We start from the raw sequence: 22,888 nt of genomic DNA, 5'->3' as shown, positions 1-22,888 counted from the left end.
AGTGAATCCTCTGGAGACCAAGAAAAGCTTCATATCAGTCCATCATCCTTTAGTCCAGATCCAATCCATGTGGACTAAAGTAGTGGACTGACCAACAGACTGACATTAACATCAGAGCCATGCTGCTAGTGTGGCTAAAAGAAAAGAGAAGCAGAGACAGTCATGTTGATATGAACATTAGAGAAACTCATCATGGAGCTGAAATATGATCCTGCTTCATCATTTGGACTCATTCACCTCAGCTGACACATTCAGCAGCAGACAGGTTTTTGTATCAGTCTGTCTCACTGTGGGAGGAGGATACCCCATCTTTGGCTCTGGAACCAAACTGAGTGTAACAGGTAAGAACAAACATTTATTTTCCTTCAGTTGTTTTATTGTAGAAGTTGAAAATGTGTTTAAAGTCAGTTTGTGCTGCTTCAGGCTTTACATGTTAGTTTGTTCATAATTAGTAGAGAATTCATCTGCAGCCATTGTTCCATAAGAAAAGCTCAATAATCTCTGAAAACATGTTTAAATCTCACTGAACAACTAAAGTTATTCTTTATTTCTGCAAATATTAGTGATGTTACAGATATTTAGGATTTGATCATCTCAGTAATTCTGCACCATCTGCTGCTTTCTTACACAGCTAACTGCTTTAATGTTTAGGAACAAATTTTAAAAATCATTTTAATAGTCAATTATTTATGTTGTTTAGTTCAAAAAGTGTTATAGTGTAAATGTAATAATAAATATACTGATCATGAAAATAGGAAGTGAAATATTAATAACATTTTGAATAATATATGAAGTTAAACTCTGATTTTAATTTCTTGAATGTTTAATATGAGAATAAAAATCTGCTCATGACAGTAAAACTATAAAAAAATTATCAAATATCTTTTATTAAACATTTTGTCTTAAATACATTGTTATATTCTGTGGATTTTGTGGTTTAAATTTTGATAAATTAACTCATATACTGACAAAAAAGCTGTTTGTTCTCCTTGAAAATTCATGTTCAATGTTGCTTAATTTAATATTTTCATTAAAAAAATAATCGATGATAAAAGATAAAATAATAACAATGACAAAAGATCAGTGTAGGAGTTTTCATTCATTGCACTAAAAATTTAAGAACAAAAAGTCTTGAAGGCGAGTTTGAACTTTGACATTTAGTATAATAAACAAAAAGAACATTTTAAAAACTGATGTAAGAATGTAAATTTCATTGTTTGGATTTAATTATTAATTTTTCCATTTTTAATGCAGTATATTAGACAACAGCTGAATGTATAATTTTTTATAAGAGCTGCACAGTTTTCATATTAGCACTTCAGGTAGATGCTAACTACATTTTGTTGTCCTGTACTTGTACTGAGCAATGACAATAAAGTTGAATCTATCTACATGAAAAATATATTTTAAATTTGGGCTGATTCATTTTTTGGCTCAATACAAAACAAACACATAAGAAATAAATTTGAAACATATTTTATTTGAGTTTCTAAAAGCATGTTTTTTACTCCTCATGTGAGCTGTGCTGACATGAGGTGCTGACTGTGTTTGATCTGAAGCTGAATCCAGTGTATGTAGTGAACTTTGTGCTGTAAGTAAGTAAGTAAGTAAAATTTTATTTATATAGCACTTTTCTAGATAAAATCACAAAGTGCTTTACAGCATTTAAAAGAAAACAATAATACACAATAAAACACACACAAACCACTAGTTAAAAGCAAGCCTGTACAAATGAGTCTTGAGCTGTTCTTTAAATGATTCAATAGAGTCCACAGATCTCAGGTGTGATGGTAGTGCATTCCACAATTTAGGAGCTGCAACCTCGAAAGCACAGTCTCCCTTAGTTTTTAGCCTAGAGCGAGGAACCACCAACAGATTTTGGTCAGAAGACCTCAGCAGTCTGTGCGTTATGTATGGGTGTAAGAGCTCACTAATGTATTCAGGCATTTGACCATGCAGAGCTCTGAAAGTCATCACCAAGATCTTAAACTGGGATCTGAACTTTATGGGAAGCCAGTGCAGAGATGACGAGATAGGTGTCACATGAGACCACTTAGAGGATCCTTTAAGTAGCCTGGCAGCAGCATTTTGGACCAACTGGAGGCGATTCAAAGACGATTTGCTGAGACCAATGTATAAAGAATTACAGTAGTCCAACCGAGAGGAGACAAAAGCATGAACAATAATTTCCAATTCCGGCTTGGACACCATTCGACTGAGGCGGGCAACATTTCGCAAATGAAAAAAGCAGGATCGCACAAGGCTATTAACATGTTTCTCAAAGCTAAGAGCTTGGTCAAATGTAACTCCTAGGTTTCGAACATTTGACTGAACCATTGATGATAAAAAACCAAGATTGTTTATCACAGTGGGAACAAAGCTATCGGGTGCACAGACAAGAACTTCAGTTTTCCCGGTATTAAGTGAAAGGTAGTTAGCAGCCATCCAGTTCCTTACAGCCTCAACACAGTTCTGAAGAATAGATAGTTTTTTAACATTCTGTGGAGAAAAGGAGATATACAGCTGAATATCATCAGCGTAACAATGATATGAGACCTCTTTAAATGCGCCCAAAATGTCTCTGAGAGGTAGTAAATACAAAGTGAACAAGATAGGACCCAACACAGAGCCTTGGGGCACACCACAGGACAGAGCAGCAGATGAGGATGTAAAACTATCAGCAGCCACTGAGAAGCTTCTGTCTGAGAGGTAAGAGCGGAACCAATCTAAGGCTGATCCAGAGATGCCCACCCATGTCCTTAACCTGTCAATTAAAATGTTGTGATCTACTGTGTCAAATGCTGCCGATAAGTCCAGGAGTACAAGAACAGAGCATTCACCTGCATCCCTTTTCATTAGAATATCGTTAGAGACTCTTAGGAGAGCAGTTTCAGTGGAGTGCAGGTTACGAAATCCAGACTGAAACTTATCGAGTATGTTATATTTAGCTAACATAACATTTAGCTGTTTGACCACAACAGCTAAATGTTAGCTGTTGATGAGTAGTTTAGTGATCAGAGTCCATGTAGTTTCCAGGATCAGACTGAATGCAGTGCAGTGCTGGAAGCTGCTGCTGACTGTGTGAATGTGTGTCTGTGCTGCTTGTTGCTGCTGTCAAACTTCAGATGAGCAGGTAGTGAAGCCCGTGGTGAGCGTGTACCCAGCAGCATCCAGAGCCCACCTGGAGGGGAGCAGCTCCCTGCTGTGTGTGGCCTCAGCCATGTTTCCTCCTCTGGTCCAGTTCTCCTGGAAAAGACAGAAGAAGAAGAACGGCGGGCTGGAGGAGCTGCCCCCTGCTGAGGGAGAGCAGCTGGAGCTCAGAGAGCCGGGACGCAGAGCCTCCATCTTACTGATCCCTCAGAACAGCACATGGAAATACAGCTGCTCCGTCAAGCACGAGGGGGGCACAGTGGAGGCCCAAACACAAGAAGGTAATGAAGGCTCGCTGACTGTGTTCAGCTTCAGGGATTCAGCTTCATGTGGAGATGCTGTCAAAGAGAGCAGAGGAGCAGAGGACTGACATTTGTCACTGCAGCTCCAAACATTTGACTCCTTTTGTGTTTCAGAGCTTCCAGCTCCAGCAGCCTCCTGTCCTCCAGAGAGAGAGCCAGCAGACCTGCCAGCTCTGCAGCCAGCTGACTGTAAGATCACCTGCTGCCTCTCTGCATGGACAGCTCCAATGTCCAATGAGGGAGCTGGAACAACTTTAGGGACTCAGTCTCAAAGTTGTTCCACTCATTCATATCTTCATCAAACAAGCTCTGAGAAAGCCACTGTACACTAGCTGCTCAGCACCAAACAGCACACAGACCATAATATGTCAGAGATCAGTTTGTTAGCTGCTTGTGGAGTTCTTCTGCCCCCAAGTGGACACAAGCACAAATCAATCCATTCATCCACTTGAAGAAGAAGCTGTGACTGTTTCTATTTGGACTTTTTCTCCTTCATCTCACAGGAATAACCCCACTGTGTGTGTGTGTGTGTGTGTGTGTGTGTGTGTGTGTGTGTGTGTGTGTGTGTGTGTGTGTGTGTGTGTGTGTGTGTGTGTGTGTCCTTCAGGGTCCTTCCAGTCTCAGTGCAGGGTGAAGCTGCTCTGCCTGCTGTCCACAGTGCTGATAGTGAAGAGTCTGGTGTACTGCTGTGGACTCTCTCTGCTGATGATCCTCAGAAACAAGGGAGCGTCCACCAACTGCACACATGCTGACTGACTGTTTTCTGCTCGCCTTTTCTCACCATCAAATCTCATCCATTCATCTCATTCATCACTTTGATCACCATTCACACATCTGAGATCTTTGTCTTACTCTCAGCTCATATCCACATGTTTGTGTTACTGAGTCTGTAGTGTCGAGTGTTTTCACATTAAATGTACTTGTACTAAACAGTAACTTCAGTCACACATAGATTATATTAGATTTTTATGGTCTTGTGTAATTTTTTTGTACTTCATGTATAGTCTTCCTCACTTTCAAAGGTATCTTGAGTCCACCCTTCTTAACAAACAAACAAGTCATTGATTGAATTTCTGCTTGTAGTAAATTACAATTACAAATATTAATAAATAGTTATCATAACTGTGGGTGTGCCACACGGCTCATTAATTGCTGTTTGACAGTCAAACTTGATCACATTGAATTCAGACTGAAATATAAATGACATTTTAAAGCTGCATTACAAAATCTGTTGTGGAAAAATGGTTTGAGCTGCAGATATGAATCTGTTGTCAGCGGTTATTAGAAGATCAAACTTCCTGTGCTGCAGCAGACGGGCTGTGTGGGTTTCTGCTCTGCAGCCTCCACACCGTTAGCTGTGGCTTTGCACTTTAATAACACAATGACAGTTACAAGCATGAACTCTGCTTAAAGAAGGATTCCAGGAAGGATCTGTGTTCTTCACCTGTGAGAGAAACAGCTCAAATCCTCAACTCAGAGCTGACAAATGAACTTTGATGGAGTCAAAAAATGAACTGAATTGTTTTCAGTGAGGTTGGTGAACACCATTATTATAATATTAAATAATAATCACACATCAGGACAAATCTGATACAAAAACTGTTCATGATCATTAATACTAGGAACCAAAAATTAATCAGAATTTTTAAATATCTACATGCATTAAATAGAATTATACACTTTATATATCCAAACTAAAATAAACAGTAAATGTAGGTTATAAATGTTGAACACATTAGAGCCAATAAAAAAATGTAAAAAAATGTAAAAAAATGTAAAAAAATGTAAAAAAAATGTAATATGTCATTGAAAATATTAATTAAAATAGGTAGTTAAATAAAATTATTAAATAAAATAGAATATAAATGGAAAAGAAAAACTCTGCATATTTTATATTTTTATTACTTGTAGTTGGTGCTGTATATTAAAATGTTTAGTTTGATATATTATTAAAGATATTGTTAACAAAGGTACAGCACAACTTTTAGATCAATTCATGAATATTTTTATTTAAAAATTAAAGTTAAAATTGTTGAACACTATATTTATTTTTATTTGACAGTTTGATTATTTTTAGTCGGTGCTGTGAGCTCTAAATGTTGGAGGCTTTTCAGCTGAGATCCATTTTTAAGAACTAATATTAGAAAGATAGAAGTGTTAAATCAGCTCAAACAATAATGTGAAATCAAATGTATTTTTTAATAGATAAGATAAGATAGTGTTTATTTGTCACATGCACAGTTATACACAGTACAATGCACAGTGAAATGTATTTTGTACCTGCAACCTTCCACTTAAAGCATTTCAAAGCTGCCACACTACACATAAAGTATGAAACAATAACACAAGAGCAACAAATGTGTGAACAATGAAATCTATTGTCTGCTGGATGAGCTGATGATTCAGCAGTAACAGTCTGTGTTACTAAATTCAGCTCCAAGCTGAATGTGTTTGTGGGAACATCAATGTTTTTAGTCTTTCTGCATCATGTGACCCAGATTTTTGGATCTGCTGTCAGATTCAAATGAAGACCATGAAAGCACACAGCAGCTTCAGCTGAGCTGTCAATCAGCAGCAGCAGTCTTATCTGTGGGCCGCCCACAGCAGGGGCCGACGGGAGCTTTGAGGAGCCGTTAGAAAGCACGTGGCCCTCGTCTGATCTGGCAGCTCGTCCTCGTTTGGCCTCGGCTGCATCAGAGCGCCACTTCTCCCCAGGTTCACCAGAGGAAACACCACTGCACACAATGCTTTTCCTCCCAGCTGCTGCTCTGTGCTGTCTGTGTTCAGGTGAGTGTTTGCAGCCAATCAGGAGCCAACAAACTCAACCTGGAACAAACACTGTCACACTGACCTTCATCTATCTGTCTGTGTCTCTGCAGCACTGCTTACCATGGCAGCAGAACAGCTGATTCAGGACGATTTAACATTGACCAGGAGAGTTGGAGACAAAGTCTCCTTCAGCTGTGGAGGGACTGAACAGTGTAGTGTCAGCTATATATACTGGTACCAGAAGAAAGAAACAGAAACATTCAGAGTGATTCTTAATATTAATAAGAATAGTGGTCAAGTTGATTCAGGTTACAGCCATCCTCAGAAAAAGGATTTCTCAGCTCTGAAGGGAGAGAACAGTTATGTACATTTGAAAATAGATCAAATTAAACTCGATCATTCAGCCACCTACTACTGCTCCTGTTATAAATCTGCTCCCCACAGTGAGAAATGATCCGTGCAGCCTGAACAAAAAGATGAACAGATGTCAAACAGTGTTTGTGACAAGAAGAGAGCAGCAAACCACAGCCCAGGTTCACACATTTCACCTCCATCTCAGAGTCACAGACTGAGCTCAGGGAGATTTTTCATTTAATAATAACAATAAAAAAACATCAATAAAAATTTTTTTAAGGGTCAGATTAAAAAAAAAATCTTGTAAAACATAATTCGGGTAAATAATTGTTTGTAACTGAAATATCAGTGACAGTTTGGCTGACGGTCTTTAGGGGTTTAAACAAAAAGCACGAGGCTGGATTAAAATTCATCCACCAACTCGTGTTTTTTATTATACAAATAAGATTATTTCACTGACACCAACAACAACCCCTCTAACAGCAACTTCCTTTTATACTTTACCTGCCACAGGTGAGCATCCAGATTAATCCAAGTCTGGGTGCTGAAACCCAGTGAACGTCCAATAATCACACACCATCAAAATATTTTAAAAAAGAAATAAAATTTACATATATATAAATTTAACACTTTAACCTAACCTCCCCTAACCTGGAACTATGATTTGCTCCATGGACTCATAAGCAGGTGATTGAGCTCCACATCCTGCTGAGGAGACACCAAGGAGAAGGTGAGTACTGCTAACATTAATATACTCCAAATATTTATACTGCACAGAATCAAAGATTACACGACAAATAATAAATTATGAACAGTTCTAAGGTTTTCTTTTCTACACAGGTAGGACGGCCAGTTCTCCATTTCTTCATCTTTCATAACTGTCACTTTAACAATAACACCAAAAATATCAAACTCAATAAACCCAATAAAACATCCTCAAACCATAAATGTTTAATTTTTTATTTATTTATTTTAAATATCGACCCTTCATAAAAGAATATAAACAGGTAAAGGTAATGAACCTTTGGTCTCCATTTCAACCAGTAAGAAAGTATGTAGACCCTTTAATGAGGTATTAATTATTACTGTATTAAATAGATATTATATCTCTCAGATGGCCTGGGAGTGCCTTGGGGTCCCCCTGGATTAGGTGGTACAGGTTGCTGGGGAGAGGGAGGTCTGGGCTTCTCTGCTTAGACACCCCCCCTTCCCTACTTGGTCCCAGGTAAGTCAGAGAGAATGGATGGATGGATATTTGAGATTTCTCCAGACTTCATTTTTGTCCTTAACTGTTGTTGTGGCTGCTCTGTTCAAAGTGTGAGCAATCACATTTACTGTAGACAGTAAAAGGGAATCTAGAAAGATTCATTTTGTGGGACAGAAAGCAGCGTGGACGGCACAGAGACTGTACCGGTGTGCTGGGCAGGCAGGTGAGGACCCAAAGCAGGACACTGGACTCGATGTAAACTCAAAAGAACTCAGCTTTATGGCAAACAGGGAGGGCTGAACTGGACGAAGCAGGAGCAGAAACTCAGAAACAGGAACACACACGGCGACTATGACGAGGACACGACAACAAGCAGGGAAACCACAGGACTTAAATACACAAGTGCTGATGAGGGAAGAAGACACATTTGGGAAACACAGGTGAACAGCATAACACAACGACACAAGGAGACACAGGTGAAAACAAAAGTCAGAGGACCCAGGGCCATGACAGAGACAGCTGTTTCACTAAAACTCAGGTGTTCAGATCCCTGCATTACTTCCCAGAGGCTGTGGGTAAGTGTTGGAACATTCACACCTCATTCACACCTGTACCTGTATGGCAGCTGGTATGAGCTCCAGCCACCCACCCCCACCCACCCTGAAAAGCATAAACAAAAGGAAATGAATTAATTCTCACAGAAGAAAGTTTCATGTGTCTTACAAGGCTGGACCTACAGCTCTACATTTTTTCTTGCTTATACCCACTCAGGTTGTCTCTGTGTAATAGTTTTCATATGTTTTATGGTGCTGTCACCTTGCTGTGCTTTCCTGATGGAAGCTGAAGCATCAAACTAAAAACAACACTTAAATGTATAAACATAAAAATCTCATATAAAATGCTGTTAAATCACTAACATGAGGAAGTGGCAGGGCAGAGGCCATGTACCTGAAACCACTGTTTTAAGGACAAAGATGGTAAAGTTCACACCCTCTTACATTGTTAAACAATTAGATTTATCATTGGTTTTGTTTAATACTAACAGTTAAAATAATAGCATCAAATTTCAAAGTGTGACGACCCCTGACCTGTTTTCAGTCTCCAGGTGCTTCAGGTCTTTGGTGGGCAGGGATCGTCTGTGCCAACTGGGAACACCTGGGCCCTGTGTTCCCAGGGAACAAATCAGAGGCTGGAACTTCTCCTGGGTGCTGTGCACCAGCCTGCAGTCATGTTTTATTTATTACATTCACAACACTTACAAACATCTCTACACACATGCACATCATACACGACTGATTTTCACACCTCATCTGCCTTTAGTTCTGTTTAAGTTTGTTCAATAAAACCTTTTTTTTTTAAATTTGACAAATGGTGTGTTCACCCTTTCTGTTACGAGCCAGGTTTGACAAATTGGGAGCTCCTTCTGGATTGTTTAGTTGGTGTATTTGCAACTCAGCTAATTAGTGGATTTAGCCAAGTTTTGTTTTGGGTGGAGACGTTCTGCTTTATGGTTAAGAGGTGTGAGTGCGTTTGATGTACAGCAGTCCTCCTGTTCTATTTCATGTTGGCTGGGAGATCTTTTAGCCTTATTATACAATTCTGTCAAGATCTCCATTAGAGGTATTGTAAAGCCAGATTAACTAAATCTATGCTGATCAAGGTATATAAATACAGTATAAGATAAACTTTAATGATCACACAATGTGAACATTTGCATATGACAGCAGCTAAAGTACAGAGAAGGATGAAATAAAATGAAATAAAACAGCAAACAGTATATACAAAAAATATATATACACACATTTGCATCAAAGCACTGCATACAGTATAGTATAGAGACAGTGTGTGGTGTGTTTGTGGATAAACAAGAAGTACTTGGGTGGAGGTGCTTTATTAACACAGGCACGCTGCAGGGCTGTGTGCTCAGTCCAGCCCTCTTCACCCTGTTCACAGATCCAGCAGCTCACCCAGTGGTGTTCAGCCAACAACCTGGTGCTGAACACAGGAAAAACCAAGGAGGTCATCGTGGACTTTAGGAGGTCCAGGAAGGTGGCTCACACCCCCCTCCTCATAGACGGAGAGGCAGTGGAGCGTGTGGAGAACATCAAGTTCCTGGGCCTCCACATCACATCTGACCTTTCCTGGTCTACCAACTCCTCCCACCTGGTGAAGAAGACACACAAAGACTCTTCTTCCTCAGGAAGCTGAAGCGGGCTGGACTCTCCTCTCAGCTGCTCCTGAACTTCTACTGGGCCACAACTGAAAGCGTGCTCTGCCTCAGTGTGACAGTGTGGTGTGGCAGCTGGACAGGAAACAACTGGCCCGGGTGGTAAGAACAACACAGGGCATTGTAGGCTGCCCCCCCCAACCTGGACTCTATATACGAAGGCCGGGTCAAAGCCATCGCTTCGGACCCCAGCCACCCGGGCCACAGACTGTTTGCATCAGGAAAGCGGTACAGAAACATACGGACTACCACCAACACACTGAGGAACAGTTTCTCCCCCAGACATCACCCCCCGCAGCGCCACACACAACTCTCACACCTCATCACCCTGCAGTCACTCACACTCAGACAGCAGCAACACCAAGACACCCCCCCCCCACTGCAGCCACACACATCCCAACTTAACTTACTGTGTATTTTACTTATTGTTATGTATAGTGTATATACATTTTTTATATAACACGTGGTTGCAATGGAAATTTCTCTGAATGTACCGTGACAATAAAGCAATCTTATCTTATCTTGATGGTGAACCTGATCATGATAGTGCTTTATGAGAACAACCACTACATGGTGGTGGCCTGTAACTAAAAGTGGGTTCTTTTCACCTTGAGTTGAGTTTGAGACAGCGATGTGACCTCCTACTCTAAGGAGTCAATTTTTATCCAGATAAGGGTCTAAGTTCTTGAGAGGACTGGTTCTGGGTAGCTTCTCATTCTTTTGTACACACCTGATCTCTTCAGAATACACATCCTGCTGTACTGCTTAAATCACAATGTTTGGAGCTTGTTTAGACTCGTTCACAGTAAGTCCCATGTCACACTAATGCCAACCACAGCAGTCATTGCTTTTGCTTAGCGATGATTTGTTGTGGATGTCATGCAGTGGTCTAGAAAGAGGACGTATTACTGACCTCCAGGTGGAAAACTTACTGAATCCATCAGAACCAAGGTGCCTGAATGGGGCTGTGGTTTTGAGAGTCTAACATCTGAGTCCATGCTAGGGTCCACAAGATCGTAAGAGTCATTTGGGAGCCTTTGGACATGGAGCAAAAAGTCATGGAAAGCAAACCAGTTACTAAGAGGCAGCTGGTATGCAGGGACAGAACGAGTGACATGATCTGTGGAGTTCTGACTGCAAGCTACATAATGCCACTGACTTGTCTGAGAAGATCTCTGGATTCTGGTTACACGGTTACTAACATAGACATAAAATCTCCTAGTCTCAATGTAGGTATAACCTAGGACTACTTTACTGTCTCTATAGAATGTAGTGTAATCTAGTTCAAGGTCAATGTCATGGTGTTTTGTACCCAGTGTTTTGTGTTCTCTTGGTTCTGTTTAAGTTCTCTCTGATTATGTTTATTAGTTTTCTTTTGTATAGGTCCTCAGTTTGTTATAGTTTTGGTTTAGTTCCTTTAGTTCCTGTCTCCCCTGCGTCTCTGTCCTGTGTCTGTGTGTGTTTCCTGTTTTACTTTGATAGTCCTGTGTTCTTGATGCTTTGTGTTTAGTTTTGCTTCCCCTTGTCTCGTCTGGTTTATTACCTTCAGCTTTGTCCCTCACCTGTTCCCTGATTAGTGTGTGTGTGTGTATTTAAGTGCTCAGTCTGTCTGTGTTCCTTGTCCTATTGTTGTCTATGATTCCTGCTGCTGTGTGTTTCATTCCTTCATCCATTTCATTTTCTTATATTTAGTTCTGGCACCCGTCCATCACAGTGTAGCTTTGTAATTTTGTCTTTTCATAATAAACACCCTTTCAGTTAAGTTTGCCTGTGAGTTCTGCATTTTGGGGTCTACCTGCTGCAGCCACACAGCGTACATGACAGTCAAATTCATCTGCAATTAAACCTGCGAGCTCCACTGCTAGCACAGCAGCACTAAGGTTCAGTCTTGGTATGGTCTGATCTGGATGTGGTGCAAGCGTCGCCTTGCCTGTAATGAATCCTACTTGACAGTTTCCTTCTGCATCTGTCACTCTTAGATGAGCCACTGCAGCTATGGCTTTAGTAGACTCATCCGAAAACACACACAAGTCTCTTTCTGTGGCTTTTGAGGGAGAAATATCTGTGTATGCTTTGGCAATGGTAATGTCAGATAGTTCTTTAAGGGAGTTCTTCCACTGAGTCTGCTCTATTGAAAGTCTACTAAGTCCAACATCTGTAATCTTGGTGTAATATTTGATTCTTTGAGCTTTGAAAGCTTCAGGTCCAGATAGTATCACTGCCCGGCTCCTCAAGTCCTGTGCAGACCAGCTAAGCGAGGTAGTTTGACACATGTTCAACTTGAGCTTGAAGCTAGGTAAAGTACCACAGCTGTGGAAAACATCTTCTGCAGTACCTGTGCCTAAAACTCAACATCCAAAGGACCTTAACAGCTACAGACCAGTGTCACTGACTTCACACCTGATGAAGGCAGGTTGGTTTAACACCTTCACCCTCTGGTGAACTCATCAATGGACCCACTTCAGTTTGCTTATGAGCCTGGAGATGATGCTGTTATCCATCTGCTGGACAGAGCTCTGCATCACCTGGAGAAGCCGAGGAGCACTGTAAGAATCACCTTTTTTGATTTCTCCAGTGCCTTCAATACCATTGGGCCGAGTCTTCTGAGGGACAAACTGGAATACGTTGGAGTCCATTGTAACCTGTCAAACTGGATCCTAGACTACCTAACCAGTCGACTACAGGATGTGAGGACTCAGGACTGTTTGTCTGATACAGTGGTCAGCAGCACATGAGCCCCTCGAGGAAGAGTCCTGGCTCCATTCCTTTTCACCCTGTACACTGCTGACTTCAGGTACAGCTCACAGTCATGTCATCTCCAGAAGTTCTCAGATGACTCTGCGATCGTTGGCCTCATGATGAGGACAGCGAGTACAGAGGACTGATCTCAGACTTGGTGGACTGGTGTCTGAACAATCACCTCCAGATTAACATGTGGAAGACCAAAGAACTGGTGGTGGACTTCTGCAGGTGCAGACATCCCCCTCCATCAGTGAGCATCCAGGGAACACATACTGAGAGAGTGGACTCTTACAAATACCTGGGTGTTCACATGAACAACAAACTGGTCTGGACTGACAATACTGTGGCTCTGTACAAGAAAGGACGGAGAAGGCTTCACATACTCAAGAAACTGAGGTCATTTGGAGTACAGGGGGAACTCCTGAGGACTTTCTATGACTCAGTGGTGGCATCAGCCATTTTCTATGGAGTGGTCTACTGGGGTACCAGGATCTCGACAACAGACAGGAAGAGACTGAACAAACTCATTAAGAGGGCTGGCTCTGTCTTGTGCTGTCTGTAGGTCCTTCCTTCCTGCTGCTGTCAGAGGCTACAACCAGCACTGACCCACAGCAGACTGTTTACCTTATTACTCATTCACCCAAACTAAACAAGTGCAATAATTACTCACTTTTACTAATGTGTATAAATGTGTATTTTTTACTAACGTATATAAATGTGTAAAGTGTGTAGAGATTTTTGTGGTATTCTAGTATTCTATCAGATTTTATAATGATTAATTATTTGTGTTTTCTGCTGTCCCTTTGCTGTTGCAACACTGTAAATTTCCCACATTGTGGGACAAATAAAGGATTATCTTATCTTTCACGTCTCCGAGCAATACAAAATGCTGCAGCCAGATTATTAACACATTCTAGCAAACAAGCTCACAATAATCCGATTTTACATTCCTTACAGTAAGCTAAGCCTGTGGAACAGTCTACCTCTACATGTACGCTTAGTTGACTTTAAAACTTTTCTTTTAAAAAGGCCTTCTGCTGAGAATTTTTATTGAAGTTTTTTTTTTGTTTGTTTTGGTTTTTAACTATTATGATGTTTAAATACTGTCTTTGTTTTTTTATTTACCATGTACAGCGCTTTGTGACATCTGTCTGTGAAAGTAATAAACAAATAAAATTTGCTTACTAAAAGTAGTTTGTAGCCTTCCACAAGCTTCTCACAGTTGGTTTCTGGAATTTTGTCCCAACTGCTGGATCTGGATCAGGTGTTTAGGACTCCTCTCTAACACATGCTTTTTAAACTTATGACCACATTCATTTTTATTTATTTTCTTTCCTTCCTCTGTTTTCTATAGCTGTGTGTCTGTGATTGTGGTATTTGTGGTGTGTGTGATGTGTGTCAGTGGGGTTTGGCAGTTCTGGTGGTTCCCGCTCCTCCTCTGCTGGAGCACCTGCAGTAACTGATAATCAGTCCAGCTCATCAGTTTGGAAGAATTTGACTCCATTTTTACTGAGAGCAGCTTTAATTCTGACATGTTGGATTTTCTCTCATGAACTGCTCTCTTCCAGCTCTTTCTCACAGTTTTTGTTGGACTCTGTTGGACTTGGTTGTTCCAAAGCACTATTTTTAACAGCAGGCATGGGCGCTTTGTGCTCCAACTAGGCTGCCGGAGCTGATCGAGGACACTCAATACAACACTGATGATTCCAGCAGACCTGCCGCAGCACATTTCAGAAGCATCCCTGAAGCATCTCTTTGCTCCACTAAAAATAACTGTGGGTCTGTTTTTACAGAAGCTCCATCAAGCTGCAGCAAACAGAGGAAAATGGGCAGAGCAGCAGAAACAGCAAAGGAAATCCTGTCAGTGTTCAGAATAGAAGAGCCTGTGCAGACCAACATGGTTCACTTCTAAATACAGCAGCTGTGGTTTGAAGGCTGCAACAAAACCACATCAGAAAGGTGTGGGAGCATCACTGATGGATCAATGGACTGGTACTTATAGAGGGATTTGCTACTCTGAGCACTCAAAGCAGTTTTTCCTACAAGGCACATCCAGAGATTCACACACATTCAAACAGCACTTTATTCTCTGCCTTGAAGCATTTTCTTCTTTCTATCAGGCTCACACTCACACTCAGATGATGCATTGGAGAAAACTGGAGTCAGTCCATCATCCTTTAGTCCAGATCCAATCCATGTGGACTAAAGTAGTGGACTGACCAACAGACTGACATTAACATCAGAGCCATGCTGCTAGTGTGGCTAAAAGAAAAGAGAAGCAGAGACAGTCATGTTGATATGAACATTAGAGAAACTCATCATGGAGCTGAAATATGATCCTGCTTCATCATTTGGACTCATTCACCTCAGCTGACACATTCAGCAGCAGACAGGTTTTTGTATCAGTCTGTCTCACTGTGGGAGGAGGATACCGCATCTTTGGCTCTGGAACCAAACTGAGTGTAACAGGTAAGAACAAACATTTATTTTCCTTCAGTTGTTTTATTGTAGAAGTTGAAAATGTGTTTAAAGTCAGTGTGTGCTGCTTCAGGCTTTACATGTTAGTTTGTTCATAATTAGTAGAGAATTCATCTGCAGCCATTGTTCCATAAGAAAAGCTCAATAATCTCTGAAAACATGTTTAAATCTCACTGAACAACTAAAGTTATTCTTTATTTCTGCAAATATTAGTGATGTTACAGATATTTAGGATTTGATCATCTCAGTAATTCTGCACCATCAAAATTGGGAAAAATACATTTTAAATATGTTGAATAAGAAATAAAGATTTTTTTTTTTTATGGTCCAACATTCAGCAACAGTCAAATGTTTAAACTTACCCATTAAAATGAATCGGTGTCTAAAGCTCTGACTGTTACTGTAACTTTGTTGGGTAATAAAGTCTTTTTGGAAATATATTAATATCTGAATTCACACAGAAATTTCAAACTGAAATGATCCCATAAAATTTAGGATAAAATCTGACATTTTTATAATAAAATTTGTATTATTTCATAGTTGATGTGTGAGTGCAATGAAACAAATTTCCTGTGGATCAATGAAGTATTTGTGACTCTGATGTTCTCCTCGTGCTTCCATGGATTCTCTGTGAGAACTCCCACTTCCTCCCACAATCCAAACACATGCATGGATTAGGATCATTTTAATTGGTGATTTTAAATTGCATTTATAACATTTATAGGTGTAAATGTTGTTTCTCTCTGTGATAGACTGGCAGATGGATGATAGATGGATATTTGGAGGGAACGAGAATTTCAAGATAAAATTAACAAAGTCATTTAATGAAGTTTCTTCTCTCGGGGCAGAGAATGTCTGTGAGATGTTTAGTGTCAGTCTGTTAATCCAGATCAATCCATGTGCTGCTAGTGAGGCTGAAAGAAAAGAGAAGCAGAGACGGTCATGTTGATGTGATTATCAGAGAAACCACAGCTGAAATTTACCTCAGCTGACACATTCAGCAGGTTTTTGTATTAGTCTGTTTCACTGTGAATAAAATCTTTGGCTCTGGAACTAAACTGTACGTAACAGGTAAGAAAAAATATAAATTTTCCTTCTGTTATTTATTGTAGAAGCAGAAAATGCAGAAAGTGTGTTTAAAGTAAAAAGTTGATCCTGGATTTATGTCATATTTTTCAGAATTTGTTGATAGTTCATCTGTAATCACTGTTATTAAGGACAGGTTTGAAGAGTCCTAAAAGTTTAGTTTTGGCAACACTGCAATAATTAAGGATTTGATCATCTCTTTATTTCTGCACAATTTTTAGTTTTTGAAAATAGTCCAGAAAGTTTAGCAGAGTGTAAAATATGCAAATGTGTTTTAGAGATTTGTTAAAGTAGGTCATAAATCTTTGTGAGCTATCATGAGTTAAAACATGAAACAGAACAAACTTAATAAATTAAAATACTTATGGACACATGATTTCTTTAAATATTGATGGATAAATTAGGCTCAAACACATTATTTATGTGTTTATCATGATGTCTATTTGTTATCAGTTTCAGTGAACATGTGTTCAGTAATATTTACATGCAAATTTAACCACTTAACTGGCGGCTAAAAAAAACAAAAAACGCCTGAAAAAGCATACCCAAATTAAATCAGCTGCTGTTCCTGAACTCTTTGGAGTACACACAAAAGTTTAGTGTCTTTGCGAAGCAGACAACCTATATTTTTCATTTATGTAGTCAAAAGCACTGTAACTGTAATGAGTTTGTAGCTATTAAGTTTGGAACACAGAAAAAGTAGACAATTTTTGCCTCGCCTAGATTTTTCCTGATTGTTATCATGTAACTACACACTGAATATAGAAGGTAACGACTGGAAAATACATTGGAGCTGTAGAATGAAGTCTTTTTGTCGTGCATTTCAAATTTCATCAAGATAGCACAAAAGCCTATTGTTTTGTAAAGGTTTTTGTGCATTGATGCCCTGGCGTGCTCTCTCATGTGCCATTTGGATAGTCCAAGTGCCGCATCTAAGCCCCCTTTGACATGCAAATTTTAAAGGGCTGTAACTCCTCAATGCTTCAACATACAGTCATCAATGAGGGCTCTAATCAAAGATACTGTCCTGAGGAATCCTGTACTACACACAAAATTACTGAATAAATCATAAATAAAGCCATATTAATCCAATAAAATATGAATGACACTATTGTACATTGTAAAAAAAAAAATAGTCACAAAACAAATCACCATTTCTGTAAATGCTATTTTATTTTTCAGAGTAATGTAAAAAAAAAAACACAGCACAGCAAACTGCAACTATTTACAATTATTCTGCTCTACCCCCACCCCCCCTCACATGGAATTTTCAATGTGCCACTGGTTATAGCAGTCTCTGTTTGGGACAAAGCACAATGGCTTGTCACATGTGGTGCACTGGCCCTTCTGGCCTGTGCTGTAACAGGCATTAGATCCTCTTCATCAGATGAAGAAGCCTCTTCCACCATCTTCTCTTTGGCTGGCTGCCACTCATGATCAGAGGTTCCCCTAATTTGTAAAAGAAGGAAAATGTCAGGCCTTCATGCACCAAAAACCCAGTCATTTTTCAGTGATTCCCTTACACACACAAATAAATACATTGTATATCAAAAAAAGTTACAGTAAATGCAGACAGTGCATACACACATAAAATAAAAACCACACAATCCTCCCAGTAGTCCTTGTCTGATACAAAATGTACAACCTCCTCCCATACAATAACCCCCACCCCCAACTTGTAAAACTTTAGACACTTACTGGTCATCTCCATCGGAAAACAAATCTTCTTCTGATGTTGGATCATCAGTTGAACCCAAAAAGTCTGATGCTGAAATGTCGCTCTCTCTCCGTGTGAGCAATTCCACAACCTCCTGAGCGCTGAACTTGGTCTTGCCGGCGGCCCGCTGTGCCATTTCGCAAAACTCCAAAACAACGATGCGATCACGACGAATCTCAAATGAAGCTCTGAGACGTTGTCCACCTCACCTTGCCCTTTTATCGGGTGATGCTGACGTAATAGAGAAGCCCACGAAACCCCCAATCGATACTTACAGTACACCTTTCCCTACCCCCAAACACCTGGCACATTTCAATACGTAAATCACACCACTATACAGCGCCCACGCAAACACACAATATAAGTGGCGCCACAGCGGCGCACGGTTATATTTTCTGTGTAATGGTGCATGCCAAGCTCAGCATTACATACATATTTACATCAGAACGGCATATAATACGAGGACGAGCTGAGAATAAAAACTTACCTTCTGCCTTCTGAGTAACAGGTGTTCATTTGCAGCGATAAAACTGGTCAAATCAGCGACGACATTCTCTAATACAAAATAATCCACTCTCGTGAGTCATTTAGTCACTTCGTTGAATAAATGTAGTCTGTTTTTGATGCATTCTGACAATCCATTGCCGAGAGAAAACATTGTAAATACTGTTTATGCACGTCAGCGCATAGACTCCTACTTCCTGTTTGGTTTACGCATGGAGGACGCAGCAAATACGCACTGAATACGCAGGGAGTTTATGCCTTCATGTGAAAACACACCCCATAGTGCCATATACCCACGTGTCGGGAATTTTATTGGCTATCCATCTGTGGTTTTAGATTTCAGGTTAGAGTTGACCAATAAGAACGATTGGAGAACATTTGGGGGCATGTCCTTAAATGTCACATGACGCTCTCTGGATATTATTGGCTCTGGAAAATCCATTTCATAACATGATTGGCTAAATGAGGTGTCAATCGAATTCTGAGGGTCTAGTCTGTCATATAAAAGCATCGTGAGGGCGAACGGCAGCGTTACTGTGACGCTATGAGGCTTCAAAGTCGGAAATCGCTACAGAGGGCCCGGGGGCGGGCCCTTGCCAGTTAACAGGATATATGATAATGTAATTATTTTAATATTAGAATTTTATGATATATATGAAATACAAAGATGAAAAATATCAGTAATCTTTGTAATTTTGTTTGAAAGGCAGAAATATTTTATCTTGAATGATAAACTCTGTAAATAAAAATAGATATAATGTTAAAAATTTCTGATATCATTGAAATTACTTATTTTGAAAAGAAAAAAAAATCCATCCATTTCCTTCAGTCTATTCAGTTCGGGGAGCCTTTGATGACAATATAAAACACTATAATTTAATATTGTACATGTTATTAAACAAGGGTTTTTAACAATCTGTGGACGTGAATTTCAGTGTTTAAATTATGTTGAATTGTATTTTAACAAATGCTGCACTATGATTTTGTTTTATGTGTAATAAAGTACTTTATAAAATGACATTAATTCTTTGGAAGAAGAATTTGTTAAAATATGTAGAGAAGGACTAAAATGGAAAATATATTTTCAGTGTTATGAAGGTAAATGTTGATATTTTTTATTGTACTGAATCATTTTGAACTTTCAATAACAACAATACAAAACTGAAAAAAAAATTAAACACGAGAAATAAAATTGAAATCTATTTTATTTAATTTTTTTTAATTATATTGTGTGTTTCTCATGAGAGCCGTGCTGACATGAGGTTCTGACTGTGTTTGATCTGAAGCTGAATCCAGTGTATGTAGTGAACTTTGTGCTGTATTGATGAGTAGTTTAGTGATCAGAGTCCATGTAGTTTCCAGGATCAGACTGAATGCAGTGCAGTGCTGGAAGCTGCTGCTGACTGTGTGAATGTGTGTCTGTGCTGCTTGTTGTCGCTGTCAAACTTCAGATGAGCAGGTAGTGAAGCCCGTGGTGAGCGTGTACCCAGCAGCATCCAGAGCCCACCTGGAGGGGAGCAGCTCCCTGCTGTGTGTGGCCTCAGCCATGTTTCCTCCTCTGGTCCAGTTCTCCTGGAAAAGACAGAAGAAGAACGGCGGGCTGGAGGAGCTGCCCCCTGCTGAGGGAGAGCAGCTGGAGCTCAGAGAGCCGGGACACAGAGCCTCCATCTTACTGATCCCTCAGAACAGCACATGGAAACACAGCTGCTCCGTCAAGCACGAGGGGGGCACAGTGGAGGCCCAAACACAAGAAGGTAATGAAGGCTCGCTGACTGTGTTCAGCTTCAGGGATTCAGCTTCATGTGGAGATGCTGTCAAAGAGAGCAGAGGAGCAGAGGACTGACATTTGTCACTGCAGCTCCAAACATTTGACTCCTTTTGTGTTTCAGAGCTTCCAGCTCCAGCAGCCTCCTGTCCTCCAGAGAGAGAGCCAGCAGACCTGCCAGCTCTGCAGCCAGCTGACTGTAAGATCACCTGCTGCCTCTCTGCATGGACAGCTCCAATGTCCAATGAGGGAGCTGGAACAACTTTAGGGACTCAGTCTCAAAGTTGTTCCACTCATTCATATCTTCATCAAACAAGCTCTGAGAAAGCCACTGTACACTAGCTGCTCAGCACCAAACAGCACACAGACCATAATATGTCAGAGATCAGTTTGTTAGCTGCTTGTGGAGTTCTTCTGCCCCCAAGTGGACACAAACACAAATCAATCCATTCATCCACTTGAAGAAGAAGCTGTGACTGTTTCTATTTGGACTTTTTCTCCTTCATCTCACAGGAATAACCCCACTGTGTGTGTGTGTGTGTGTGTGTGTGTGTGTGTGTGTGTGTGTGTGTGTGTGTGTGTGTGTGTGTGTGTGTGTGTGTGTGTGTGTCCTTCAGGGTCCTTCCAGTCTCAGTGCAGGGTGAAGCTGCTCTGCCTGCTGTCCACAGTGCTGATAGTGAAGAGTCTGGTGTACTGCTGTGGACTCTCTCTGCTGATGATCCTCAGAAACAAGGGAGCGTCCACCAACTGCACACATGCTGACTGACTGTTTTCTGCTCGCCTTTTCTCACCATCAAATCTCATCCATTCATCTCATTCATCACTTTGATCACCATTCACACATCTGAGTTATGATGTGTTGTGCTTATTGTTGCTTTGATTCCATAGTTAGAAGATCATCTGAAATCAATCATCTTTACATGTATTGTTGCTCTGAGTTAGAATTCTTTTTGGACTTATTGTGACTTTTATTGTAGGAACAAAAATCATCAGGTATCAGCCATATTTTTATCATCAGTTTCTCTTTGATTTGAGCAGAAAAGTTCCTTCAAAGTCCAACATACAGCAATAACAGTGCAGTTGTGTTTCTAAGTTGGAAAAATAAAGATTTGAAGCTTTGTGATGAAGCCCCTGCAGTCTGCTCAGCTCCCATTTTATTCCCTGACCTCAGGTTTCCAGCCTGGATCTCACACACGTAAGAACAGAGGAAGTGTGAACATGAAATGATGGAGAATCATTCTGAGGTGTTGCTAAATGTCATTATTATTACATAAACTACTGAATGATTCAGAAAATTGTTTCCAAAAAGCAGAAACAAGGCAACAGGAAGTCAGATGCATCTAACAGCTTCCACTCATCTTTAAGAAAACATGAAATATTTCTGGCTCTGATTCATTGAGCTGAACGGCCTGATAGGAAAAGCAGAAAGAATCAGTTGTAGCTGAGACAGTGAGAACATGGCTGTATGCCTGCTATCATCACACAACTCAAAGCACACAAACAGGAAACAGACGTAATGAGGTCGCAGGTGGTTGTTGTGCGTTGTTAGGCCTCATTTTTGACCTTTGTTCCATTTAATGAAGTCCAAACTTCTCTGAGACTCATTAAAGGAGTCTGTGCGTCTCAGTCGCTGCTCTGGATTCATTTTCTCCTCCAAACTTACAGCACAGCTTCATATTCCAGTCAGTGAGTCTTTGAATTACATCCATTAAGAGTCAGACAGTGAAATGAGAGCAAACTCACAAATGTGTTGGAACAATTTGGGCCTCAAACTGAACTCTGAGACAAACAGTGAAGCTGTGTGCAGAAAGAGGCTCCAGTGTGTGTCATGGTGGAGGAAACTGTGGTATTCCCACATTCAGAACATGCTGATCTTATTTGATCTGGATCCAAATGTTCCAGCAGGCCGGCTGCTGAGTCACTGCTTAACTGCACAGCAGAAAGTAACAGCAGGCGCTGCCTCCAGTTTGCTTCACAGCTTCAAGCCCTCACACAGTTTCAGCCTCTTCCTTGTCTTTGAGGCCCAAAATGTAGAACAACATCACATCCAAATATTTGTGTCCTTCACTCTGATCTTCAAATCATACCTTCTGTATCAGAGATGATCCAAAGGCAGCATTTTGGATCTTTCATCAATAATAAAGTCATTCTGGACTGTTGTACAAATGTGTGTGTAAAGGTAGATGACTCGCCTGCTGCAGATTCAACAAAACACACAAACAGAAATGAAGCTGAAGCTGATGGAAACACAGCCCTGTTTGTTTATGATTATTGGTTATAGATATTAGAATTGATGATCATCGTTTGGAATGATTCTTGAAAGGCTTTAATGAATCCTTCAGTCTGAAACCAGCTCATAAGATAAGACCTGAGAAGATGGAGCTCAGTGTGCACATGTTTGAAACACACAACCGGACCATATGTGTTTGTTCTGAAAGGTTCTTTCAGTGTCGCTGTCATATAAATATGAATAAATCAAAGTTTTCCTAAACTTGTCTCTGAGACTTCAAATGTATTTGGGGAAATAAACACATCATCCATCATTGTGAAAAATCAAACGTCTGTCTGATCATTTTGATTTCAGCTG

General features: G+C 40.2%; 2 protein-coding genes across 2 annotated transcripts; both read left to right on the top strand.

Annotated features, from left to right (window-relative positions):
• Positions 1 to 205: 205 nt before the first annotated feature.
• On the top strand, positions 206 to 4,438 carry LOC115777674 (uncharacterized). The gene is made up of 4 exons (XM_030725622.1): positions 206 to 341; positions 3,126 to 3,431; positions 3,567 to 3,641; positions 4,060 to 4,438. The coding sequence occupies exons 1-4, from the start codon at positions 206 to 208 to the stop codon at positions 4,206 to 4,208; spliced, it is 666 nt and encodes a 221-aa protein (XP_030581482.1). The 3' UTR covers positions 4,209 to 4,438.
• Positions 4,439 to 12,941: 8,503 nt separating this feature from the next.
• LOC115777673 (uncharacterized) lies at positions 12,942 to 21,370 on the top strand. Its single transcript, XM_030725621.1, has 5 exons — positions 12,942 to 13,233; positions 15,122 to 15,220; positions 19,988 to 20,290; positions 20,426 to 20,500; positions 20,919 to 21,370. The coding sequence occupies exons 1-5, from the start codon at positions 12,942 to 12,944 to the stop codon at positions 21,065 to 21,067; spliced, it is 918 nt and encodes a 305-aa protein (XP_030581481.1). The 3' UTR covers positions 21,068 to 21,370.
• The last annotated feature ends 1,518 nt before the right edge of the window (positions 21,371 to 22,888 follow it).

Source organism: Archocentrus centrarchus, unplaced genomic scaffold (genome assembly GCF_007364275.1).
Source record: "Archocentrus centrarchus isolate MPI-CPG fArcCen1 unplaced genomic scaffold, fArcCen1 scaffold_64_ctg1, whole genome shotgun sequence".
Classification (NCBI taxonomy): domain Eukaryota; kingdom Metazoa; phylum Chordata; class Actinopteri; order Cichliformes; family Cichlidae; genus Archocentrus; species Archocentrus centrarchus.
The sequence above is the reverse complement of the archived record's forward strand: the minus strand, read 5'-3'. Positions and strand labels throughout refer to the sequence as shown.